The sequence below is a fragment of the Ursus americanus genome, chromosome 2, assembly GCF_024610735.1.
Source record: "Ursus americanus isolate L20-20 chromosome 2, mUrsAme1.1.p, whole genome shotgun sequence".
NCBI classification, from domain to species: Eukaryota; Metazoa; Chordata; class Mammalia; order Carnivora; family Ursidae; genus Ursus; species Ursus americanus.
In genome coordinates, this window is record NC_142128.1 from 23,364,446 (window position 1) to 23,387,223 (window position 22,778).

Sequence of the window (22,778 nt, forward strand, 5' to 3'; positions counted from 1 at the left end):
CTAAAACAGAGTTACCTTTCCTTTTATTTTTTATTTTATTTTTTAAAAAAAGATTTTATTTATTTATTTGTCAGAGATAGAGACAGCCAGCGAGAGAGGGAACACAAGCAGGGGGAGTGGGAGAGGAAGAAGCAGGCTCATAGCAGAGGAGCCTGATGTGGGGCTCGATCCCATAACGCCAGGATTACGCCCTGAGCCGAAGGCAGACGCTTAACCGCTCTGCCACCCAGGCGCCCCTACCTTTCCTTTTAAATCTGCCTACTCTGCTTAAAATGAGGTGACCAAGATGGCTTGAATACTCCTCTGAGCTGGACTAATACCATTCGTATGGCTCTCCCTGGCTCTAGGTCCTGACCATCCTTTTCTCTGGGCATCTGCTTTAGAAAACCTTTAATTATACACCCTTTTGCTGTTTAAAACATACGTAACTCTTTCCTGTTTTACAACCCCAAACTCTCTTCCTGAAGGACCTGAGAGTCATCCTTTGAAATGCAATCCTCAAGGAAGATAGCACCCCTATTCCCAGTCTCTGTGGGAGGTAAGAGCTAGCTTCTAACAGGCACCAATCAGCAAACACACATGGCCTAATCACAGAGAACCACAGGAGCAAACTTCAGGAAGCTACTCAATGTGTTCTACTGGTCAACCTCCCCTCTACAGTCCTCCGGCATATTCCCATTGTCTCACTCAGCCCTCAAACACCTTCCCAGCCTTTGTTTCAGCAGAACTGAACGCAGACTGAGTTCTGGCCTCTCTTTCCAGTTCCTAGAGCCTTGCACAAAGTCTTCCTTGCCTGTTTAACTTAGGTCAGTGCAATTTCCACTTTGGCAGAGGAGAACTAAGACACTTGAGCTCCCTGCAGCACTTAATTTCCATACCCCTTCCTCTATTTACTGAACGTTTGCTACATTCTGTCAGTTGAAATATTCTAATCATCCTCAGAGATGGGTATGAGTAGTATCCAGTTTCTTTTAGATGAAGATACTGAGGCTTAGTGAAATCAAGCAATTTACATTAGCTCATTGCTATAATCTGAATGCCTCTGTCCTCCTCTTCTGCCCAAATTCATATGTTGAAATCCTAACCCCAATGTGATGGTATTACCATGAGGGACACAGGCATGTGATTAAGGTCATGAGGATGGAGCCCTGATGAATGGGATTCGTGCCCTTATGACACAGGCCCCAGAGAGCTCCCTTGCTCCCTCCACCATGTGAAGGACACAGCAAGAGGATGCCTGTTTGTTTATCAGAAATCAGGCTTTCATCACACACTGAATCTGCATGGAGCTTCGATGGGAGACTTCCCAGCCTCCAGAACTGTGAGAAATACAATGGCTGTTTTTAAGTCAGCCGGCCTACAGTATTCTGTTATAGCAGCCCCAGCCGACTGGGACAGTCACACAGCAAATAAACTCTGGACTCCGCAGGCCAAGACCCGCAACATGTGCCTCCGGAGCCCTGGCTTTCAAATCCTCAGCACAGCCAAAATCAAATTTTGTTTAATTTGTTCTCGTTAGCTTCTCTGTGTGTTTCGAGGTCCAGAGAAGTGTCTTTTACTTCCTGGGCTAGTTTTGGTGTTTTGCAAGGGGAGGGCACTTTCTCCTCCCTCAGAAGCCCTGGATGCATTCCCCAGACCAGGGGCCCCTGGAGAGGAAAAGGCTGGGAGTGAGGTCCTGCGAGGGACACGCAAAACACAGGATGGAGGGTCAACACTGGGTGTGGCGGCCCCCGGACATTCGACAGTGAGGGTATAGGTAACATTATAATATGTACATTACATACAAGGGGGTTTGGGTATCCTTTTGAAGGGGAGCAGAGAGGGTTGTGGAGGGTTCCAGTGTATTCGGGGGCTTGTGTGGGGTTCGCACTTTCAGGGGAGTTCGGCCGGCGGGTCGGCCTCCGGGGCAGTCCTCGGAGCACCCTCCGCCTTCCCGGGGAAATCTGGGGAGAAGCCACCGGGGCGGGGAGGTCCCACACTCACCCTCGAAACCGCCACAGCCACACTTCCACCTTCACCTCTGAGGGACCCGCGTCACCCACGCGGCGCCTCCTGCCAACGCCTTCCCCAACCGCCCCGCCGCCTGCCGGTCCGCCGCCTTGGGCCCTTCCTCGCGCATGCGCGCACGTGCCCAGTCCCCACCCCGCCCCTCGCTCCCTGCAGCCCTCGCGCCCTCAGGCTTCACCACCTTCCCGGCACGCATCTCTCTACTGCTCTGCGCACTGGACCCTCTCCTGGACCCGTCAGAGCGTGAGGCCTCACTAAACTCTTCCCTCTCACACTGCCCGAGGCCCCACGACCCTGAGGGCCCTACCTCAGGCCCGTTCGCTTGCTCCCAGGCGCTTCGCCTCTGCACCCCACTGGACGACCCCACCATCCTCTAACTGTCGCTGGCTCCCCTCTCCCTCATGTGTCATGGTCACCCTCAGCGGGCCAGTACCTGGTGGCAGGAAGTGGGAGGAGATTCAGTGGCCGCCGCCCTCCATGGTCTGTGGGGATCAACAGAAAGCTTGCAGAGGTGCAGGCACAGGGGCCCGCCACCCTCCTCCGGGGACCACTCAAAGCCCCAGAAGCTGCGCAACCTGGCCTAATGCGCGCGGTCCACGCGTCTCGCTCCCAGCTGCGCCGCCCCTCGCCCTGGTGGCGTGCTCCGCCTCTGCCCGTGGGCGCTCAGCGCGTGGAGACTACGACTGCGTCCTCTGCGCGCGCAGCCACTCAGTGGGCCTCACCCCTGGACCGCTCTCCTGCTGCTCCAATTCGTTAATGGTCGCTTCTCTTGGCGGACCAGCCAACCCCCCCTCCCCCCCTCCCCCACAATATGCACCTCCACTGTAGCTTAATGGTTGGAAGCCCAGGTTCTGAATTCTGTCAGAGGGCAAATGTCTCTCCTACTGAACCAGGTATCCGGTTCTGGCCTTTCAGCGCTAAATGGGGCTGGGCTCTTGAACTGTCAGGTTAAGCTTTGTGCTGGAGGGACCCTGCAGGACCAAAGGCTGCTGTTCCAAGTTCAGGTGTTTCCTCTTGATTCTTCTATCACCTTGCTGCTGCCCGCAGCAGGTGTGGAGGACATTTCGCGTCATTCACCCTGCACCCCCACCCTCATTAACTGTGGGTACTCAGTGACTCCCGCAAGAGTCCCTTCCTAGCACCAGCCTGCCAACAACCACAGAAAAGTTTCCTGCTTGCTAGATCTAGCCTGTACCCTATGGAGGCATTTCCTGCTGTCTCAGCAGATATGGAACAGCCTTGACCCAAGGCCAAGGAACTTCCCACCAAGCTCACCTTCTCCAAGAACATGTGAATCTCAGCCTTGGGGAGGAGTCCTCTTCCAAGTTTGTTTCTTCTTTGGGTATTTCCCCTCAGCCATAGTGTATTCTTTAGAATTCTTGGACCTCTACTAAGCACTTTAGAAGCACTGCATCATTTAATCCTACTACAAACCTCAGAAGTAGTTATAAGGAAGTAGAGAGAGAGAGAGAGAACTCCCTGTTCAAATTGCTATGTGGTTTCCAGGCTCTTAATGGGTACACAGGGATGTCCCTGCTTGCTTACTGGGTGACCCTGGCTGAATCCTTCACCCCTCTGTGTCTTCCATGTACAGTGAGGATAATAATAGCTGCACTACCTACTTCAGAGGTTTGTAGTAGGATTAAATGATGCAATGCATGTAAGACTACCACATTAAAGGAATTTTAAAGTCATTAATGATGCCAACTGTGAGACTAGATGCAAGTAATAGCTTAATCAAATGAGTTCCCTCTCCCCATTTAAAGGTGGTGAGCCTGGTAAACAAATCTTGCAATTAGTGAAATCGCTGGTGATGTATGGCATGTATGGGAGTGGAACCCATAGAACATTACATCTAAAAACAACAAAACACAGAATACCTTCTGGGTATCATTTTATTACTCACAAAATCCAACTGAGAATATAAAAACCTTGAACAAACCATCTCAAAATAGAGTCGCTTCATGGACTCTTTCTGTCTTGCAACTGGACAACAGTCATCCCTACTTGTCTGCTCATCTGCCCATGAATCTTGAGAGTGATTAGATTTCTCATGTGGCTTATGGGGGATTCCGTGTGCCCAAACAAGATCTGAGAAAGAGCTCTCTGTCTCCCTCTCCTCTTCATTTGTTCTTCTTTCCTTCTTAATCAGAAGTGGGGCGAGAATAGGAAAGAAAACACACTCTTAAAGAATTGTTTTACTTTGTTCTTGGACTTTAAATGTCTTGATACAAAGATTCTCTTGCAAATGAAGAATCTTGGTTTGAGTTTTGTAAATAATAACCCAACTTACCCTTATCCCTTAAACTTTGATATTGATTTTAATTAGATCCTTTCTGGTATAAAATTATGTATGTGTGTATTCATGGGAAAGATGATTTGATACAGGCTTAATGCTCCTCTTAACCATATCTCAAGTACTGAAACAAAATCCTCTTGCTCTTCAAGCTGTCCCATTTGACAGCACCACCATTTCTGGATGTTTCTGTTTAAACATTCAGAATGCTCAGGAATAGGTCCTTTTACTACCCTGATTAATGGTGCTCTTTTATATTTCTAGGAAAATGAACAGGATTTTCGCTAAATGTCTTTGCACATGCTGTATACATAGGCCACTCATGTAAATCTACAAAAGAGTGATGTATGTTCCTCTTTGGAAGGCTCTTTATGATGTAAATATATTTATACCAAGATATGCACACACATAGTAATGTCCCTCTGTGTGTCCAGGTATACACAGAGTAGACTAAGGAAGACATAAGGGTCACTGGTTGGGAGTGGATCTCATGGTACCTTTCTTTATAATCACCTTCTGTGTTCTCTGGGGTACCAAAGGCCAGGAAGATTTGTTCCAGCGTTATCTGACTGATGGAATAGTCTTCTAAATTGAATTGCTCTTTAGCATCCTCCAGAATACCAAACACCTTTAGCAACAACAGCAATAAAAAAGTGCAGTTACCATCGTAATCCTCGCCTCCAGCGCCCAACCCAGATAAGCCTCTCCTGCACTTCCTCCAAGTCCTGTCAAGTTAATGTTGGAGGACAAAAGGGGGAGATGAGAAAATGATAGAAAACGTAACTGAGGATCTGCAAGGAAGCAGTTCTCTGTTCCCATTGTCTTGATGGACATAGACTAATAATGGGATTTAAGGAACAAACAATTAAAACTCTAGGTATTTTTGAAAAATCACATAATTTAGGTTACTTTTCTGCTTCTCATACAATGCCAGGCTCCCATTACACATACCCGAATATCAAATACTCCCCCTATCATTAGTGCCTCTTAATATGTAATGTTAGAAGGTCATGGTTTCTACATTACCTTTCCCCAGCTGTTGTCCTTGCTGGGAATGTAGTAGGTAAGGATCCCTTGATTCTCCTGCTTTAATACACTACCTAAGAAATGAAAGATAGGATAGATGAGTAATCTTGCAGATATCATTTTAAATTTCCAAAATATTGCTATATCAACTTAATTATTCACATTAGAGGGGTGAATAGATATTGTTAATACAAAAAGGGACATGGTCAAATAACATGCTGTCTTTGATATATATGACATGGTTAATTCCTTTTGGATTTATTCCTGATGAAATAGTCTTATTATGTGGAATTCATAGCAATTATCGAGGGCAGACTTTCAGGCACAATAAAATTGTCAATTTACATACCCCATGTAAAAACTCTGAGCCTTCAAAAATTCTAATGTTACAACAAGACTTTATTCCTGAACATAATGCTGAGAATATGAGCTAGTCAGGTTTTCACTCTGGTTGTGTGGATATGTATACATGTGCAGTGTGGTTGGTGGGGAGGGGAGCAGAACAAGGCCTCCTTGTTTTTCCATGATCACATGCCCTGTGAAAGAGGAAATCATACATATAAATCATCGAAGTCGGGCTATGTGTTCTGGTTTTGTTCTTGGGTGAATAAGAACCCACTGGTGGAATGAAAGGGAAGAGGGTGGTATCCACTTCTAATTGGAACAAACAAATGTATTTACACTCATCAGTGCACATTTGTAGGTTGTTGCAAATTGGATTAACTGGGGTCAAAATGTTTTAAAGTAAAAAATACATGTTATAAGGGTGAGTAGCTTTTCTTAATGTGATTTCTAATGCATGTTCTGTCTCCATGATCCCATAAAGCTCTTTTTATGTGTGAAATATTTGAACATGGAGTTTAATGAAAGCAAACACTGGTGAAATCACCCCATTTAGGCCAAGTAATAGTAACCCAGACACTCCCATGTCCCACTTCTCAGCCTCTATCCCCCATAAAAAATTACCAATACCTTCATTGTTATTGTGGACATTTCCTTTTCAAAGGTGTTTTTACCTATGCATATACCTCCAAAAATTGAGGTAGAGTTTTCCTACCTTTGACCTTTATGTGAATGGAATCATCTGGTATATTTTCTTTCTTCATTCGCTCAATGTTTGTGAAATTCATTCATGCGGTTGCATATAGCTATAATTCATTTTCTTCTCTAAATAGTAATCTGGCATATGAATGTTCTGCAATTTATTTTCCATTAGGCTACTACTGATAGACATAGAAGACTATTGTGAATTTACTGACTTAAATAGTATTTTACTTATCTCCTTTAACAGGTAGATGCAAGTATGTAAAACATAGTTGTAGGTAGAATCATTGGGCCATTGCTTTTTAAAAAATTGGTCTAGTTTCACCTTTGAGATACAGTGAGTTGGAAAGACTGTCACTCCCACTGTTAATACAAGAAAGCTGGACAAATTGCAAATTAATGCATTTCTGGAACCCATCAGTTTTCTGACAGGGCAAACTCAGGGCAAATAACTAACCCATATCTGGGTAGAGACAGGCATTTACAGACAAGATCAGGACCATAACATTTGCTTGTACAAGGTAGACAATACCAAATGACATAAGCTGAAATAAAAAATGTAATAAATTGCTAAAGATCAAGTGTGGGATAGCAAGAGAATTATGAAGCCCATTTTTAAAATTTTTATCCTCTCTGATTTAGTTTTTTTAGTAGTGCTTGCTTCTTATACACATTAGAGAACTGAATTTTGCTTGTGAGCCAAGCCAAAATTATTTTTCATTTAATGCAGGATTTAAGTCTATTTACATATGTTGAAAGGCACAATATGTTTAATTATAGTCCTCCTATATAATTTTTAAAGTTATATGTGCATATATACAGGATAAATGCATAAATATAAATACAAATGTAAATATACAAATATGACTGTCTGTATTTCACTTTGTGGCTGGTTCTTTTTCTTACTGTTATATTTGAATTACGGTCAAGTGTACATTTTTTTTCTAATGGTTAACTCCATTCTAACATCTTTTCCTAATACCCATAAATTGTCCTCTCTTTTAAGATACTGGTATAAATATTCAGTGCTCACCAATAATTCCTATGCAGAAACTTCTCCATTCACTCCTCACTCGACGTGACATTTTTTTTATCACTTGTATTTTTTATTTCTTCTAATTTATTTTATAATAATTTTTATTATGTTAGTCACCATACAGTATATCCCTAGATTTTGATGTAAAGTTCCATGATTCATTACTTGCGTATAACACCCAGTGCACCATTGCAATACGTGCCCTCCTTACTACCCATCACCAGTCTATCCCTCCCCTCTGAAGCCCTCAGTTTGTTTCTCAGAGTCCATAGTCTCTCATACTTCATTCCTGATTCTGATTACCCCTCCTTTCTTTATTCTTCCCCTACCGATCTTCCCAGTTCCTATGTTCCATGGATGAGAGAAATCATATGATAATTGTCTTTCTCTGTTTGACTTATTTCACTTAGCACTATCTCCTCCAGTGCCATCCAAGTTGCAGCAAATGTTAAGAACTCGTTCTTTCTGATAGCTGAGTAATATTCCATTGTATATATGGGCCACAACTTCTTAATCCAGTCATCTGTTGAAGGGCATCTCGGTTCCTTCCACGATTTAGCTATTGTGGACATTGCTGCTATGAACATTGGGGTGCATATGGCCTTTCTCTTCACTACGTCTGTATCTTTGGGGTAAATACCCAGTAGTGCAATGGCTGGGTTATAGGGTAGCTCAATTTTTAACTTTTTAAGGGACCTCCACACTGTTTTCCAGAGTGGCTGTACCAACTTGCATTCCCACCAACAATGTAGGAGGGATCCCCTTTCTCCACATCCTCTCCAGCAATTGTTGTTTCTTGCCTTGTCAGTTTTTGCCATTCTAACTGGCGTAAGGTGGTATCTTAATGTGGTTTTGATTTGAATTTCCCTGATGGCTAAGGATTTTGAACATTTTTTCATGTGTCTGTTAGCCATTTGTATGTCTTCATTGGAAAAGTGTCTGTTCATCTCTTCTGCCCATTTTATGATTTGTTTATTTGTTTCTCGTGTATTGAGTTTGAGAAGTTCTTTGTAGATCTTGGGTACCAGTCTGATCTGTGGCATCATTTGCAAATATATTCTCCCATTCCGTGGGCTGCCTCTTAGTTTTTCTGACTGTTTCCTTGGCTGTGCAGAAGCTTTTTATCTTGATGAAGCCCCACAAGTTCATTTTATCTTTTGTTTCTCTTGCCTTTGGAGATGTGTCATGAAAATGGTTGCTTTGGCCGATGTCGTAGAGGTTGCTGCCTATGTTCTCTTCTAGGATTTTGATGGATTCCTGTCTCACATCGAGGATTTCGTCCATTTGGCGTTTATCTTTGTGTATGGTGTGAGAGATTGGTCAAGTTTCATTCTTTTGCATGTAGCTGTCCAATTTTTCCAGCACCATTTATTGAAGAGACTCTTTTTTCCACTGGATGTTTTTTCCTGCTTTATCAAAGATTAGTTGCCCAAAGAGCCGAGGGTCCATTTCTGGGTTCTCGATTTTGTTCTGTTGGTCTATGTGTCTGTTTTTGTGCCAGTACCATGCTGTCTTTGTGATCACAGCTTTGTAGTACAGCTCGAAATCCGGCATTGTGATACCCCCAGCTTTGTTTTTCCTTTTCAACAGTTCCTTGGCTATTCGGGGCCTTTTCTGGTTCCATACAAATTTAAGGACTATTTGTTCCTGTTCTTTGAAAAATGTTATCAGTATTTTGATCAGGATAGCAATGAAAGTGTAGATTGCTCTGGGTAGCATGGACATTTTAACTATGTTAATTCTTCCGATCCATGAGCATGGAATACTTTTCCATCTTTTTGTGTCTTCTTCAATGTCTTTCAAGAGTGATTTATAGTTTCTAGAATATAGATCGTTTACATCTCTGGTTAAGTTAATTCCAAGGTAACGTATGGTTTTTGGTGGTATTGTAAATGGGATGGATTCCCTAATTTCTCTTTCTTCAGTCTCACTATTCGTGTATAGAAATGCAACTGATTTCTGAGCATTGATTTTGTATCCCACCACATTACTGAATTGCTCTATAACTTCTAGTAGTTTGGGGGTGGATTCTTTTGGGTTTTCCATATAGAGTATCATATCATCTGTGAAGAGAAACAGGTTGACTTCTTCTTTGCCAATTTGGATACATTTTATCCCTTTTTGTTGTCTGATTGCTGTTGCAAGGACTTCTAGTACTATGTTGAATAATAGTGGCGAGAATGGGCATCCTTGTTGTGTTCCTGATCTTAAGGGAAAGGCTTCCAGCTTTTCCCCATTGAGAATGATATTTGCTGTAGGCTTTTCATAGATGGTTTTTATGAGATTGAGGAATGTACCCTCTATCCCTACACTCTGAAGGGTTTTAATCAGGAAAGGATGCTGTATTTTGTCAAATGCTTTTTCTGCATCTATTGAGAGAATCATATGATTTTTGGCTTTTTTCTTGTTGATATAATCTATCACACTGATCGATTTGCGAATGTTGAACCACGCTTGCATCCCAGGGATGAATCCCACTTGGTCATGATGGAGAATCCTTTTAATGTACTGTTGGATTCTATTAGCCAGGATCTTGTTGAGGATTTTGGCATCCATATTCATTAGGGAAATCAGTCTGTAATTCTCCTTTTTGATGGGGTCTTTGCCTGGTTTGGGGATCAAGGTAATATTGGCCTCATAGAATGAGTTTGGTAGTTTTCCTTCTGTTTCTATTTTTTGAAATAGCTTTAGGAGAATAGGTATTATTTCTTCTTTGAATGTTTGGTAGAATTCCCCGGGAAAACCATCCGGTCCTCGTGTTTTGTTTGTTGGAAGGTTTTTTATCACTGTTTCAATCTCTTCATAATTAATTGGCCTGTTTAAAAAATCAATTTCTTCCTGTTTCAGTCTTGGTAGTTTATAGGTTTCCAGGAATGACTCCATCTCTTCCAGATTGGTTAATTTATTGGCATAAAGCTGTTGATAAAAGTTTCTAACAATCCTTCCAATTTCATTGGTGTTGGTTGTGACCTCTCCTTTTTCATTCATAATTTTATTAATTTGGGTCCTCTCTCTCTTCTTTTGGATATCTTGCCAGTGGTCTGTCAATTTTATTAATTCTCTCAAAGAACCAGCTTCTAGTTCTGTTGATCTGCTCTACTGTACTCCTGGTTTCTAATTCATTGATTTCTGCTCTAATCTTGGTCATCTGCTTCCTCGTGCGTGGATTAGGCCTGTCCCTCTATTGCGGTTCCAGCTTCTTGAGGTGAGAATATAAAAACTGCCTTTTAGATTTTTCTATTCTTTTGAGTGAGGCTTGGATGGCTATGTATTTCTCCCTTAGGACTGCCTTCGCAGTATCCCATAGGTTTTGGACCATTGTGTTTTCATTCTCATTGGTCTGCATAAATTGTTTAAATTGATTTTTGATTTCCTGGTTTATCAAATCATTCCTGAGCAGGATGGTTCTTAGTCTCCAAGTGTTTGAGTTTCTTCCAAATTTTTCCTTGTGGTTGAGTTCAAATTTCAAAGCTTTGTGGTCTGAGATTATGCAGGGAATAATTTCAGTCTTTTGGTATCGGTTGAGACCTGTTTTGTGTCCCAGAACATGGTCTATTCTTGAGAATGTTCCATGGGCATTAGAATAGAATGAGTGTTCTTTGGTTCTGGGGTATAGTGTTCTATATATATCTATGAAGTCCAACTCGTCGAGTATGGCATTCAAAGCCTTTGTTCCTTTACTGAGTTTTTGCAAGGGTGTTCTGTCTATTTGTGATAGTGGGGTGTTGAAGCCCCCTACTATTGACATATTTTTATCTATATGTCTCTTTATTCTGGTTAAGATTTGGCTTGTGTATCTTGCTGCTCCCCTGTTGGGGGCATAGATATTTATAATTGTCATATCCACTTGTTGGATACATCTTTTAAGAATAATATAGTGCCCTTCTGTCTCTAACTATAGTCTTTAGTTTAAAATCCAATCTGTCTGATATGAGAATTGCTACTCCAGCTTTCTTTTGAGGTCCATTTGTGTGAAAGATGGTATTCCATCCCTTTACTTTCAGTCTGAATGTATCTTTAGGTTCAAAATGAGTCTCTTGTAGACAGCAAATGGATGGGTCATGTCTTTTTATCCAATCTACAACCCTGTGGCGTTTTATGGGAGCATTTAGGCCATTTACATGAGACTGAATATTGAGAGATATGATTTTAATGATGCCATGTTGCCTGTAAAGTCTTTGTTTCTATCGATTGTGACTTTCTGTTCTGTATCACTCTTGGGGCCTTTTTATTTTTATAGAACCCCCCCTTAATATCTCCTGTAGGGCTGGTTTTATGGTTATGAAATTGGTCAGTGACTGGCAATTCTAGAAGGTCTTTATCTCTCTATCAAGTCTGAATGACAGCCTTGCTGGATAAAGGATCCTTGGCTGCATGTTTTTCTCTGAAAGAGCTTTAAAAATGCCCCCCTAACCCCTTCTCTCATTCCAGGTCTGTGTAGAGGGGTCTGACATAATTCTGGTACCTTTGCCTTGGTACGTGAGAAATTTCTTTGCCCTGGCTGCTTTCAATACTGTATCCTTGGATCTAATATTTGCGAATTGCACTATGACGGGACGTGGTGTAGGTTTGTCGTGGTTGAGCTTGGGAGGGGTCCTCTCTGCCTCTTGGACACGAATGTTTATTTCCCTTGCTAGATTAGGGAAGTTTTCAGCTACAATTTGTTCAAATATCTCTTCTAGACCTCTGTTTTTCTCCACCCCCTCGGGGATGCCGATGATTCTGACATTGGAAAGTTTCATTGAGTCAGTAATCTCCTGTAACCTACATTCTTGCGTGTGGATTTTTTTAAGTCCAGTTTCTATTTTTGCTTTGTCTTCTACTAACCCATCCTCCAATTCACTGATACGTTCTTCTGCCTCATTCACCCTGGCCACAAGAGCCTCTAGTTTTGACTGCATTTGGCTCATAGAATTTTTAATTTCTGCCAGATTCGCTCTCATTTCTGCCCTTAGAGATTCTATATTCTCATTAACATTTTCGTTAATACTTTTTTCAAGTCTACACATCATCTTGACCATGGTTACTCTGAATTCCATTTCTGATAATTTGGTTATATCCATATCCATTAGTTCTGTGGCAGAGGCCATAGACTCATTGTCTTTTCTTTGCTGGGGTGGATTTCTCCTTCTCGTCATTCTGATGAGGAGAGGTTGCGGGGTTGTCCAGAGCCGAAATTATTGACCGAGACCCAGGCCATGCGCCCTTGTTTTATAGGGACCTTAGGGATGTGGGCTTCTTGATTTTTCAGCCTGCCTTCTGGGGGAGGAGCTTGTCGCTCCAATACTCAGGCAACCCTGTTTGGGTAGAGTCTCCGTGTCCCCTGAGAGGGGGGATGGGGATGGGCATACTGTGAGCTGGTATTTCCAGGCTTTTGTTCTCTGGTGGCTTTCCCTGGTGGTTTGCTGTGCCACTTCTTAGAGTCAGTGCAGCAGTGCCGAATCTCAGCCTCTGTCTCAGAACAGAGGGATCTCGGACCGTTCTCCACTGATGTTCTGGCCACTTTAACTCTGTTTCTGTTGGTGCTACTCAACCCTGCAGCATCCCAGGATGTATACCCCACACCTGGCGTCCCAGCCCTCACTTCCAGGGCTGGCATGTCTCTGTCCTTTGTGTTTCTAACACCGGTAGCTGCCAGCTGCCAGCCGCCCCCCCGCGCTTGGGGAGCTCCCGGTCTCAGTCTGGGTCCAGTGAGCACATCAGAGCTCTGGTTTTCAGTCTGGTCGCACGTTCCCTGCTCACGGTCTCAGTCGGCTCTCTCCCATGCAGGTGGCTACCGTTTCCTAGTGCCCGAACGCGGCAGCTCCCTCCCCCTTCTGTTTATCTTCCGATATCTGTGCGGGTTTCACAGCTCCCCGCTTTGTACCTTAATACTCAGCGCTGGAGATGTTCATTTGTAGAGATCCAGATGTATCTTCCTGCGTCTCAGGCTGATTCCGTGGATGTTCAGGTTGGTCTGGTACCTATCCAACTCGACTCAGGGGACCAGCTGAAAAAGGGGTCCCCTACTCCTCCACCATCTTAACTCCCTCCTCCTCCGATGTGAAATTTTTGTCTGTATAGTCTTCAGGGAGAGCCATCAGGAATAATATTCCCTGAATACCTATTTGTTTATAACTTTTTGAATTTTATTCTTGAAAATCATTTTGGCTCCATATGAAAACTATGGCTTACATTTTTCTTAGCATAAGATGTTTTGTCACAAAGCCCAAAATCAGTGTAATTTTCTTTCCCTTATAAATTTTCATTCTTCCCCTTGTTTTTTTTTTTTTTTTAAATCTGGGATCCAAAGGTCATCCCACTTTATTATTAAAATACAGTAGTTATATTGGAATAGTCCCTGGTGTTGATGATATTGGGTCAATTTTTCAGGTTGTCCTTTCAATAAGCAGGTTTGTCTCATCTTAGGAAATTTTCTTGAATGATAGTTTTTAGAATTTATTCTTATCTATGGCTTTGCTTTTCTCCTTTTGGACTAATTTCATAGTTGTGTTGGATTGTCCTTGCCTTGCTTCTTGCTTGCTTTTTTTCGAAAGCTTACCTGTGTTTCCATTTGATGGTTTTCTGTTTTTCTCCTTTCCAATCTCCATTTTCCTTGTGCTTTCTATATGGTTTATTTGCTCTTGATAGTTAAGTATTTCTGAAATGTTTAACTTAAAATACCCTCTCCAATGTGGTCAGCTGTTTGCATATCACCTTGTTGGCTAGCCATCTAATCTCTTTGTCCTTTAAGTGGAATTTAGGATTTTCTTAAATACCATTCATTCCCTTCTTAATTCTTTAGGCTCATGTTGAAATATTAGATAATAATTTCATCTGTTTTGTGTCCTTGTAGCTCTGCTGTTCTTTCAATGTCTGTAGGTATTTTCTTTTATCCTCTTTTACTTACGATATTTTTCTGTGGGATTCAATTATACTCTTTTCAGTCATTTATCTTTAAATGAGATTAATTTTCTTAAAGCTTTAGAAGGAGTTTCCTATATAGAAGGTGAGGTGAGACAGAATATCTTTCTTAGCTTTTGAGTCCTCTCCTGTAGGGTTCCTTCTGAGAGGCTTCTGGGATGTATCAAGTAATATGCCTCCCAGTGTAGATCTTCCTCTGGTATTTTCTCATATCTGCCTTCTGTGGGTCTCTCCCCACTCCAACCTTAAATTTGAAATTCTTTCATCCAGAGAGGACCTCTGCTTGCTCCTGGGAATCAGAGGATGGAATCATAGGATGTTTCTGACTGCCCACTTGAGGGTCCCCCTTTACATGGCAGTCTCAGCATGAGTTTCCAAACCCTGGAGAGGGTCCAGAGCTTCATTACTGACCCCAGTGTTACAATGGCATTTGTTTCCACAGTTAGCATTTTCTAATTGCTCACTGTTTCCATTCTTTTGTTTTCTTCTCTTTTTTTTTTCTTGTTTTCTGGTTAAAATTTTTTTCTCTCTTTTGAGATGTATTTGTTTTAATTTTGATCAATTTTTAGTTTCATTTTACCAGTAGTACTTTTCAGACTATATAATCTTCCATGTTGTAGAAATAGAATCATCGTTGCATTTTAAAAAAAGAACACATATCAGTTAAATTTCCTTGGGATTATGTAGAATCATTTACCCCAAATATCTGATTATTGTGGTAAATCCTCTTTAAAGTATACATTCTAGATAACTTTTGCTTGCAATATTTATATCTTCTTTTTGAAAATCAACATTTAGGTATATGTTCCAAGTCAGTTCCTTTTGATTCTGTCATATTTGAAGAGGTATTTGCTCCAGAATGATGTAAGGAAGAACGGGGCAATGAATACCTTACAGCTGAGAATGTGCTTCAAACCCACATTCTCATTAAACCTCTCGTGTCCACATACTCAAGTCTTGGGTCAGTGTTTAGTATCCCTCCTTGAAGCAGAGCTAGGACAGCACACAATAAGTGAGGTTTTTTGGTTATAGCTTCTCTTTGTGGTAATTAGACACCATGTGAAATAGAAGTCTGATAGAATAAGTACTCAAAAATATGTGCTGAATGAATGCATTAAGTGAGTATTGAACTTCTTAATGGACACATCCATCTGCAGGTGTCATAGGCACATCACAATCACTATGACCAACACTGGTGTAATTATTTTCCCATACATCTGTTCTCCACATCTTCTCTTCCATTCATTTCTTATCTATCATCTGCTCTCTATTCCTACTGTGCAATCAATCATGATATTTTCCATTGCCTGGAAGATAAACTTACAACTCCTCAGCCTGACACACAATGAGAACTTCTGTGATATTTTGCTCAGCCTAACAAAGTGGAAGTAAGATGAAAAACCAGCATTATTTTTTTTTCTTTGATGTTAACCTTTATTTTTTTATTTTAATGTTTTCTTAAATTATATTATGTTAGTCACCATACAGTACATCCCTGGTTTCTGATGTAAAGTTCGATGATTCATTAGTTGTGTATGCAATACGTGCCCCCCTTACTACCCATCACCAACATTATTAAAATCTTTGCCATGCTTCTGCTTTATATTTAGGAAAGAGAGGTAAAGGACAGAAAAAAAATAGTTGCTATCTCTGGTATTATACTATGTAGGCAGAGAGGTGCTTGTTGAATTTAGCAGCAGAAGCAGAACTAGTTTTGAGGAAGAGAAAAGCTTAGTAGTCATTGTTTGCATTTCTTTTTTTTTTTTAAAGATTTTATTTATTTATTTGACAGAGACAGCCAGCGAGAGAGGGAACACAGCAGGGGGAGTGGGAGAGGAAGAAGCAGGCTCCCAGCGGAGGAGCCCGATGTGGGACTCGATCCTGGAACGCCAGGATCACGCCCTGAGCCAAAGACAGACGCCTTAACGACTGCGCCATCCAGGCGCCCCCATTGTTTGCATTTCTATACCACATCCTGGCTGAGACATCAAAAGACTAGGGATACATAGTTGGAGGGAAAAAGCCTTAAAACTTTGCATGGGTAGTATGTGAAAATAATTGAGAATTGTATTCAAAAATATGACGTTAGTGATATAATTTATATTGACAGCTCGAATCCAAAGCTGCCTTAATAAAATGATACAAGAGCTGAGTGAGAACCTTTTTGTATGTGTGGAAAACACATGCCTTATTATGCTAAGAAACTATAGTAAGAAGGATTCCCAAAAGGAATTCAGCATGGAAGATCAATGAATATCAATAAGCCACAGGAAACATTTGTTGAAGACATTAAACATATGGATGGTGAAACAAAAAAACCCAATGATCTAACACATCTGTATAAAATTACCTTATTTACCTGGGAATGTCAGTGTGATGAAATACTTGATACCATCCAGTTTATCCTCCTGTGCATCAATCTTGACCTTGACCTTCAGGATGTAAATATTGCCAAACTTGTTTTTGAGGTGTTGAGGGCTACCCAGGCACAGGAACTTTCCCTGTACCATGATGGCCAGCCTGGTACAGAAGGCATCACATTCCTCCATTCTAGCAAAACATAATAGCATAAAAAGTGCTGTTTTGGAGGACATTCTGTAGTTCAAATGGAGCCAAGATTTTGTGACTCTGTTTTCAATATGAAATGGAATTTGCTAATCATAAAGATCATAGTTGGAAAGTGAAAAATTTTCAAACAATTAGTAGTAGAGTACAAATGCCCAAACACATCTCCTGAACTTCCTGCTCTTTCCACATTCTTAATTATTTAACTCAATGAGGATTTTTGGCCATTCCATTCATTAGTATTACAGAAGAGATCACATACCTAAGCAAATTTATTGTCAATATTCCTAGCCCCAAATGATTCTCGCTTATAACCACCATAATACTTGCCAACCCTCATTCAAGCCTCCAAATGAGCCACACCTATGGGAAGTTATAATGATGGCTTTGCCACTTTCACGTGTCCATGTCACAACATCCCAGAGCAGGCGTCGGGCTACAGGGTCCATACCAGTTGATGGCTCGTCCAGCAGAACGACTGAGGTCTTTCCCATTAGGGCAATAGCAGTACTCAGCCTACGTTTGGTTCCTCCACTTTATGGTCATAGAAAGAGAGAAAATTTAGGGGAAAGGGAGGTTATTCAAATTAGTTACTTATAGGAAACAGCACAAACATATCAACAAACATGTAATATGAATTCCATAATGTTGATTAGTTGTACTTCAATAAGTTGGCAAGCCCAGTACAGGTGTATATATCAATTAATTTTCATTTGAAATGTAGATGACTGACTTTTATGTAACTGATTTTAGGTACACCGTCAGTGGCATTTATTTACTTGTGCTTAGGGTACCATGATTTCCCAAGTATAAAAATCTACCATAATTCAAAGGGCCTAGATTCCTCCTTTCTTGGCAGACAAAGTACCATATGGACACTAGGAAGAATAATATAATCCCTTTTGAGATTTAGAGGCTACAGTTCAAATAGAACTAGGATTCTTAGTTTCATCTCTGCAAAGGAAAGACACGGAACTACATTTATCTGTCTTATTACTATTATCTGAAACCTAGCAACTTGTGAGACAGTTTTACAATTAGCTAATTGTGTGACAGAGGGACCTAGGTGGAGCTGTACTCATTTATTTCAAACATCAGAAACACAGGGAAGCATATCAACATTTATGGGAGCAACAAAAAGATCATCATAATGAAATGACTCACCTGTAGGTTCTGATAAGCTTGTCAGCATGGGGTTCCAGTTGCATTGAACTCAACCATTTATTCACATACAGCTGAATCTGGGGCTCAGAGACTCCCCATAATCTGGCACACATGATCATTATTTCCCGACCAGTCATGTATTCCAGCAGTGCATCAGATTGAGGACAATAGCCAACTCTTGACTTCACCTGATTACGAGAATTGCCTTAATAAGGACCCAAGTCATCTATCCTCCTGAGCATTGCTGGATTAGATAGAAGACCACAGTCCTCCAAGCTATGTCTCTAAGAGTCTTACCAAGAATTTTTCTTTTCTAAAGTTTACACAGTGATGGCTGCTGGATCTATTGTAATAAGTTGGAATAACAGGTTCCTCAATTCACTTTTAATGATCAAAGGAAAGAAAAAGTCAAAATAAAATCCCAGAGCCCACTGAATTTGGAGGAGTATTAGAATATGAGATTCTCCTCTCATTAATAAGAAACTCTAAAGGACATGACCACCATAGAAGTTTTTTTGCACTGCACAACCTGCATAGCCATGTGTAGATCTTGTTTCACAGTGAGGCTGAAATAGAAGCAAAGCCTTCCCTACTCCCACAAACAGAAGAATGCAACGAGTGTTGTTTTGCCAATAACCAACCCCTTTATGGATTTGCATTTAGATGCACATAGACAAGAGAAAAAGATAATAACATCCTTTTATTAAAATTAATTAAAATTAAAAATAATTAAAATTATTCTAAATACTAAATACTAAATTCATATCTTTCCCTCTAAAATTTTATTAATTAACATACAGTAATCCCAGATTGTTTACACCCCTAATCTCTTGGCAAAAATAAAAACAAACCCTTTCTTCTATTCTAGGTATAAAGTTATTCTCCCATATAAGTTTTTGAAAGTAAATGAGCTGCATACAACCATAACTCAATGAACAAAGAAAAAGATACCATGAATGCCATCAGTAGAAACAACACTCACAAGAAACATATTTGAAATGACTTCAGATATTGGGATTATCAGATCAGATGTGCAAATGATTGTGCTTATTATGTTCAAATAAATTTTTTAAACTTAGAACTATGTTCATGAAAAAAAAATGAAGCTGGAAGTATCACAATTACAGATTTCAAGTTGTACTACAGACCACAATGCTTTGAAATTGGAACTCAACCACAAGGAAAAATTTGGAAGAAACTCAAACACTTGGAGACTAAGAACCATCCTGCTCAAGAATGATTCGATAAACCAGGAAATCAAAAATCAATTTAAACAATTTATGGAGACCAATGAGAATGAAAACACAGCGGTCCAAAACCTATGGGATACTGTGAAGGCAGTCCTAAGGGGAAAATACATAGCCATCCAAGCCTCACTCAAAAGAATAGAAAAATCTAAAAGGCAGTTTTTATATTCTCACCTCAAGAAGCTGGAACAGCAACAGAGGAACAGGCCTAATCCATGCACTAGAAAACAGTTGATCAAGATTAGAGCAGAGATCAATGAATTAGAAACCAGGAGTACAGTAGAGCAGATCAACAGAACTAGAAGCTGGTTCTTTGAAAGAGTAAATAAAATTGACAATCCACTGGCAAGACTTATCCAAAAGAAGAGAGAAAGGACCCAAATTAATAAAATTATGAATGAAAAGGGAGAGGTCACAACCAACACCAATGAAATTGGAAGGATTGTCAGAAACTTTTATCAACAGCTTTATGCCAATAAATTAACCAATCTGGAAGAGATGGAGTCATTCCTGGAAACCTATAAACTACCAAGACTGAAACAGGAAGAAATTGATTTTTTAAACAGGCCAATTAATTATGAAGAGATTGAAACAGTGATAAAAAACCTTCCAACAAACAAAACACGAGGACCGGATGGTTTTCCCGGGGAATTCTACCAAACATTCAAAGAAGAAATAATACCTATTCTCCTAAAGCTATTTCAAAAAATAGAAACAGAAGGAAAGCTACCAAACTCATTCTATGAGGCCAATATTACCTTGATCCCCAAACCAGGCAAAGACCCCATCAAAAAGGAGAATTACAGACTGATTTCCCTAATGAATATGGACGCCAAAATCCTCAACAAGATTCTGGCTAATAGAATCCAACAGATAAAAGGATTCTCCATCATGACCAAGTGGGATTCATCCCTGGGATGCAAGCGTGGTTCAACATTCGCAAATCGATCAGTGTGATAGATTATATCAACAAGAAAAAAGTCAAAAATCATATGATTCTCTCAATAGATGCAGAAAAAGCATTTGACGAAATACAGCATCCTTTCCTGATTAAAACCCTTCAGAGTGTAGGGATAGAGGGCATATTCCCCAATCTCATAAAAACCATCTATGAAAAGCCTACAGCAAATATCATTCTCAATGGGGAAAAGCTGGAAGCCTTTCCCTTAAGATCAGGAACACAACAAGGATGCCCACCCTCGCCATTATTATTCAAGTTGTACTACAAAGCATAGTAATCAAAACAGTATAGTACTGGTACAAAAACAGACACATAGATAAACAGAACAGGATAGAAACCCCAGAAACAAACCCATGATTATATGGTCAATTAATCTTTGACAAAAGAGCCAAGAACATGCAATGGAACAAAAACAGTCTCCAGTCTCTTCGACAAATGGTGTTGGGAAAACTGGACAGCTACATACAAAAGAATGAAACTGGCTACTTTCTTTAACCACACACAAAAAATAAACTCAAAATAGATTAAAGACCTAAATGTTAGACCTGAAACCATAAAAATCCTAGAAGAGAAAACAGGTAGTAATTTCTCTGCTTTGGCCATAGAAATATTTTTCTAGATATGTTTTCTGAGACAAGGGAAATAGAAGCAAAAATAAAATATTGGGACTACATTAAAATAGAAAGCTTCTGCACAGTGAAGGAAACAATCAACAAAACTAAAAGACAACCTACTGAATGGGAGAAGATATTTGCAAATGACATACATAATAAAGGGTTAGTATCCAAAATATGTAAAGAATTTATACAATTTAACACCCAAAATCCAAATAATCTAATTTAAAAATGGGTAGAAGACATGAGCAGACATTTCTCCAAAGAAGACATCCAGATGGCCAACAGACACATGAAAAGATGCTTAACATCACTCATCATTAGGGAAATGCAAATCAAAACTATAGTGAGATATCATCACATACTTGTCAGAATGGCTAAAATCAACCACACAAGAAACAGCAGGTGTTGGTGAGGGTGTGGAAAAAGGAAAATCCTCCTGTGCTGTTGGTGAGAATGGAAACTGGTACAGCCACTGTGGAAAACAGTATAGAGTTTCCTCAAAAAATTAAAAATAGAACTACCCTATCATCCAGGGGCGCTTGGGTGGCACAGTCGTTAAGTGTCTGCCTTTGGCTCAGGGTGTGATCCCAGCATTCTGGGATGGAGCCCCACATCAGGCTCCTCCACTGGGAGCCTGCTTCTTCCTCTCCCACTCCCCCTGCTTGTGTTCCCTCTCTTGCTGGCTGTCTCTCTCTCTCTCTGTCAAATAAATAAAGAAATAAAATCTTAAAAAAAAAAAACAAACTACCCTATGATCCAGTAATTCCACTACTGGGTATTTACCCCCAAAATATAAAAACACAATTCAAATGGATAAATGCACCCCAGTATTTATTGTAGCATTATTTACAATGGCCAAATTATGGAGGCAGCACAGCTGTCCATTGACTGATGAGTGGATAAAGAAGAAGTGGTATATGCATATATATAAAATGGAATATTACTCAGCCATAAAAAAGAATAAAATCTTGCCATTTGCAACAACATGAATTCATCTAGAGAGTATAATGCTAAGTGAAATAAGTCAGAGAAAGACAAACACCATATGATTTCATTCCATATGCAGAACTTAAGAAACAAATAAACAAACAGAAGGGAAAAGAGGGAGAGAGACAAACCAGGAAATAGACTCTTAACTATAGAGAACAAATTGATGGTTATCAGAGGGGAGGTGGGTGGGGGATGGGTGAAATAGGTGATGGCGATGAAAAGCACACTTATCTTGATGAATACTGAATAATGTATGGAATTGTTGAATCATTATATTGTTCACCTGAAACTAATATTATACTGTATGGTAGCCATACTGGAATTAAAAACTTAATAAAATTTAAAAAATCTGTCCATATATACAATGGAATATTACTTAGCTATCAAAAAGAACGATTTCTCAACATTTGCTGTAACATGGATGGCATTGGAGGAGATAATGCTAAGTGAAATAAGTCAAGCAGAGAAAGACAATTATCATATGGTTTCTCTCATCTATGGAACATAAGAACTAGGAAGATCGGTAAGAGAAAAAAGGGATATAGAAAGGGGAGGTAATCAGAAGGGGGAATGAAGCATGAGAGACTATGGACTCTGAGAAAAAAACTGAGGGCTTCGGAGCGGGGGGGTGGGGGAATGGGATAGACTGGTGATGGGTAGTAAGGAGGGCACGTATTGCATGGTGCGCTGGGTGTTATATGCAACTAATGAATCATCAAACTTTACATCAAAAAATAAATAAATTAAAAATTAAAATTAAAATTAAAAATCTTTATGAAAAAGAAAAGTATAAAGTCACTTGGATAGTTTGGGGATGAACCATATATAACATCTAAAAACTAAAAATAAATAAGTATAATAAATAAAGCCTGTTACAAACTTTGGAAATGCATTTGACAGCAATTTAATGACAATGGAAGAA

The 22,778-nt window shown here is 40.2% G+C and overlaps 1 protein-coding gene across 1 annotated transcript in view; it reads right to left on the reverse strand.

Moving 5' to 3' along the window:
• Window positions 1–3,548: 3,548 nt before the first annotated feature.
• LOC123778839 (phospholipid-transporting ATPase ABCA3-like) overlaps window positions 3,549–22,778 on the reverse strand; it is a 144,981-nt gene continuing 125,751 nt past the window's right edge. Inside the window, exons 26-31 of the mRNA XM_087865578.1 lie at window positions 18,042–18,229; window positions 17,241–17,411; window positions 16,672–16,862; window positions 5,330–5,403; window positions 4,817–4,931; window positions 3,549–3,673 (exon numbers count right to left, since the gene is read on the reverse strand). Of these exons, the coding sequence (XP_087721704.1) occupies window positions 3,549–3,673; window positions 4,817–4,931; window positions 5,330–5,403; window positions 16,672–16,862; window positions 17,241–17,411; window positions 18,042–18,229 (864 nt within the window). The remainder of the gene's footprint in view (window positions 3,674–4,816; window positions 4,932–5,329; window positions 5,404–16,671; window positions 16,863–17,240; window positions 17,412–18,041; window positions 18,230–22,778) is intronic.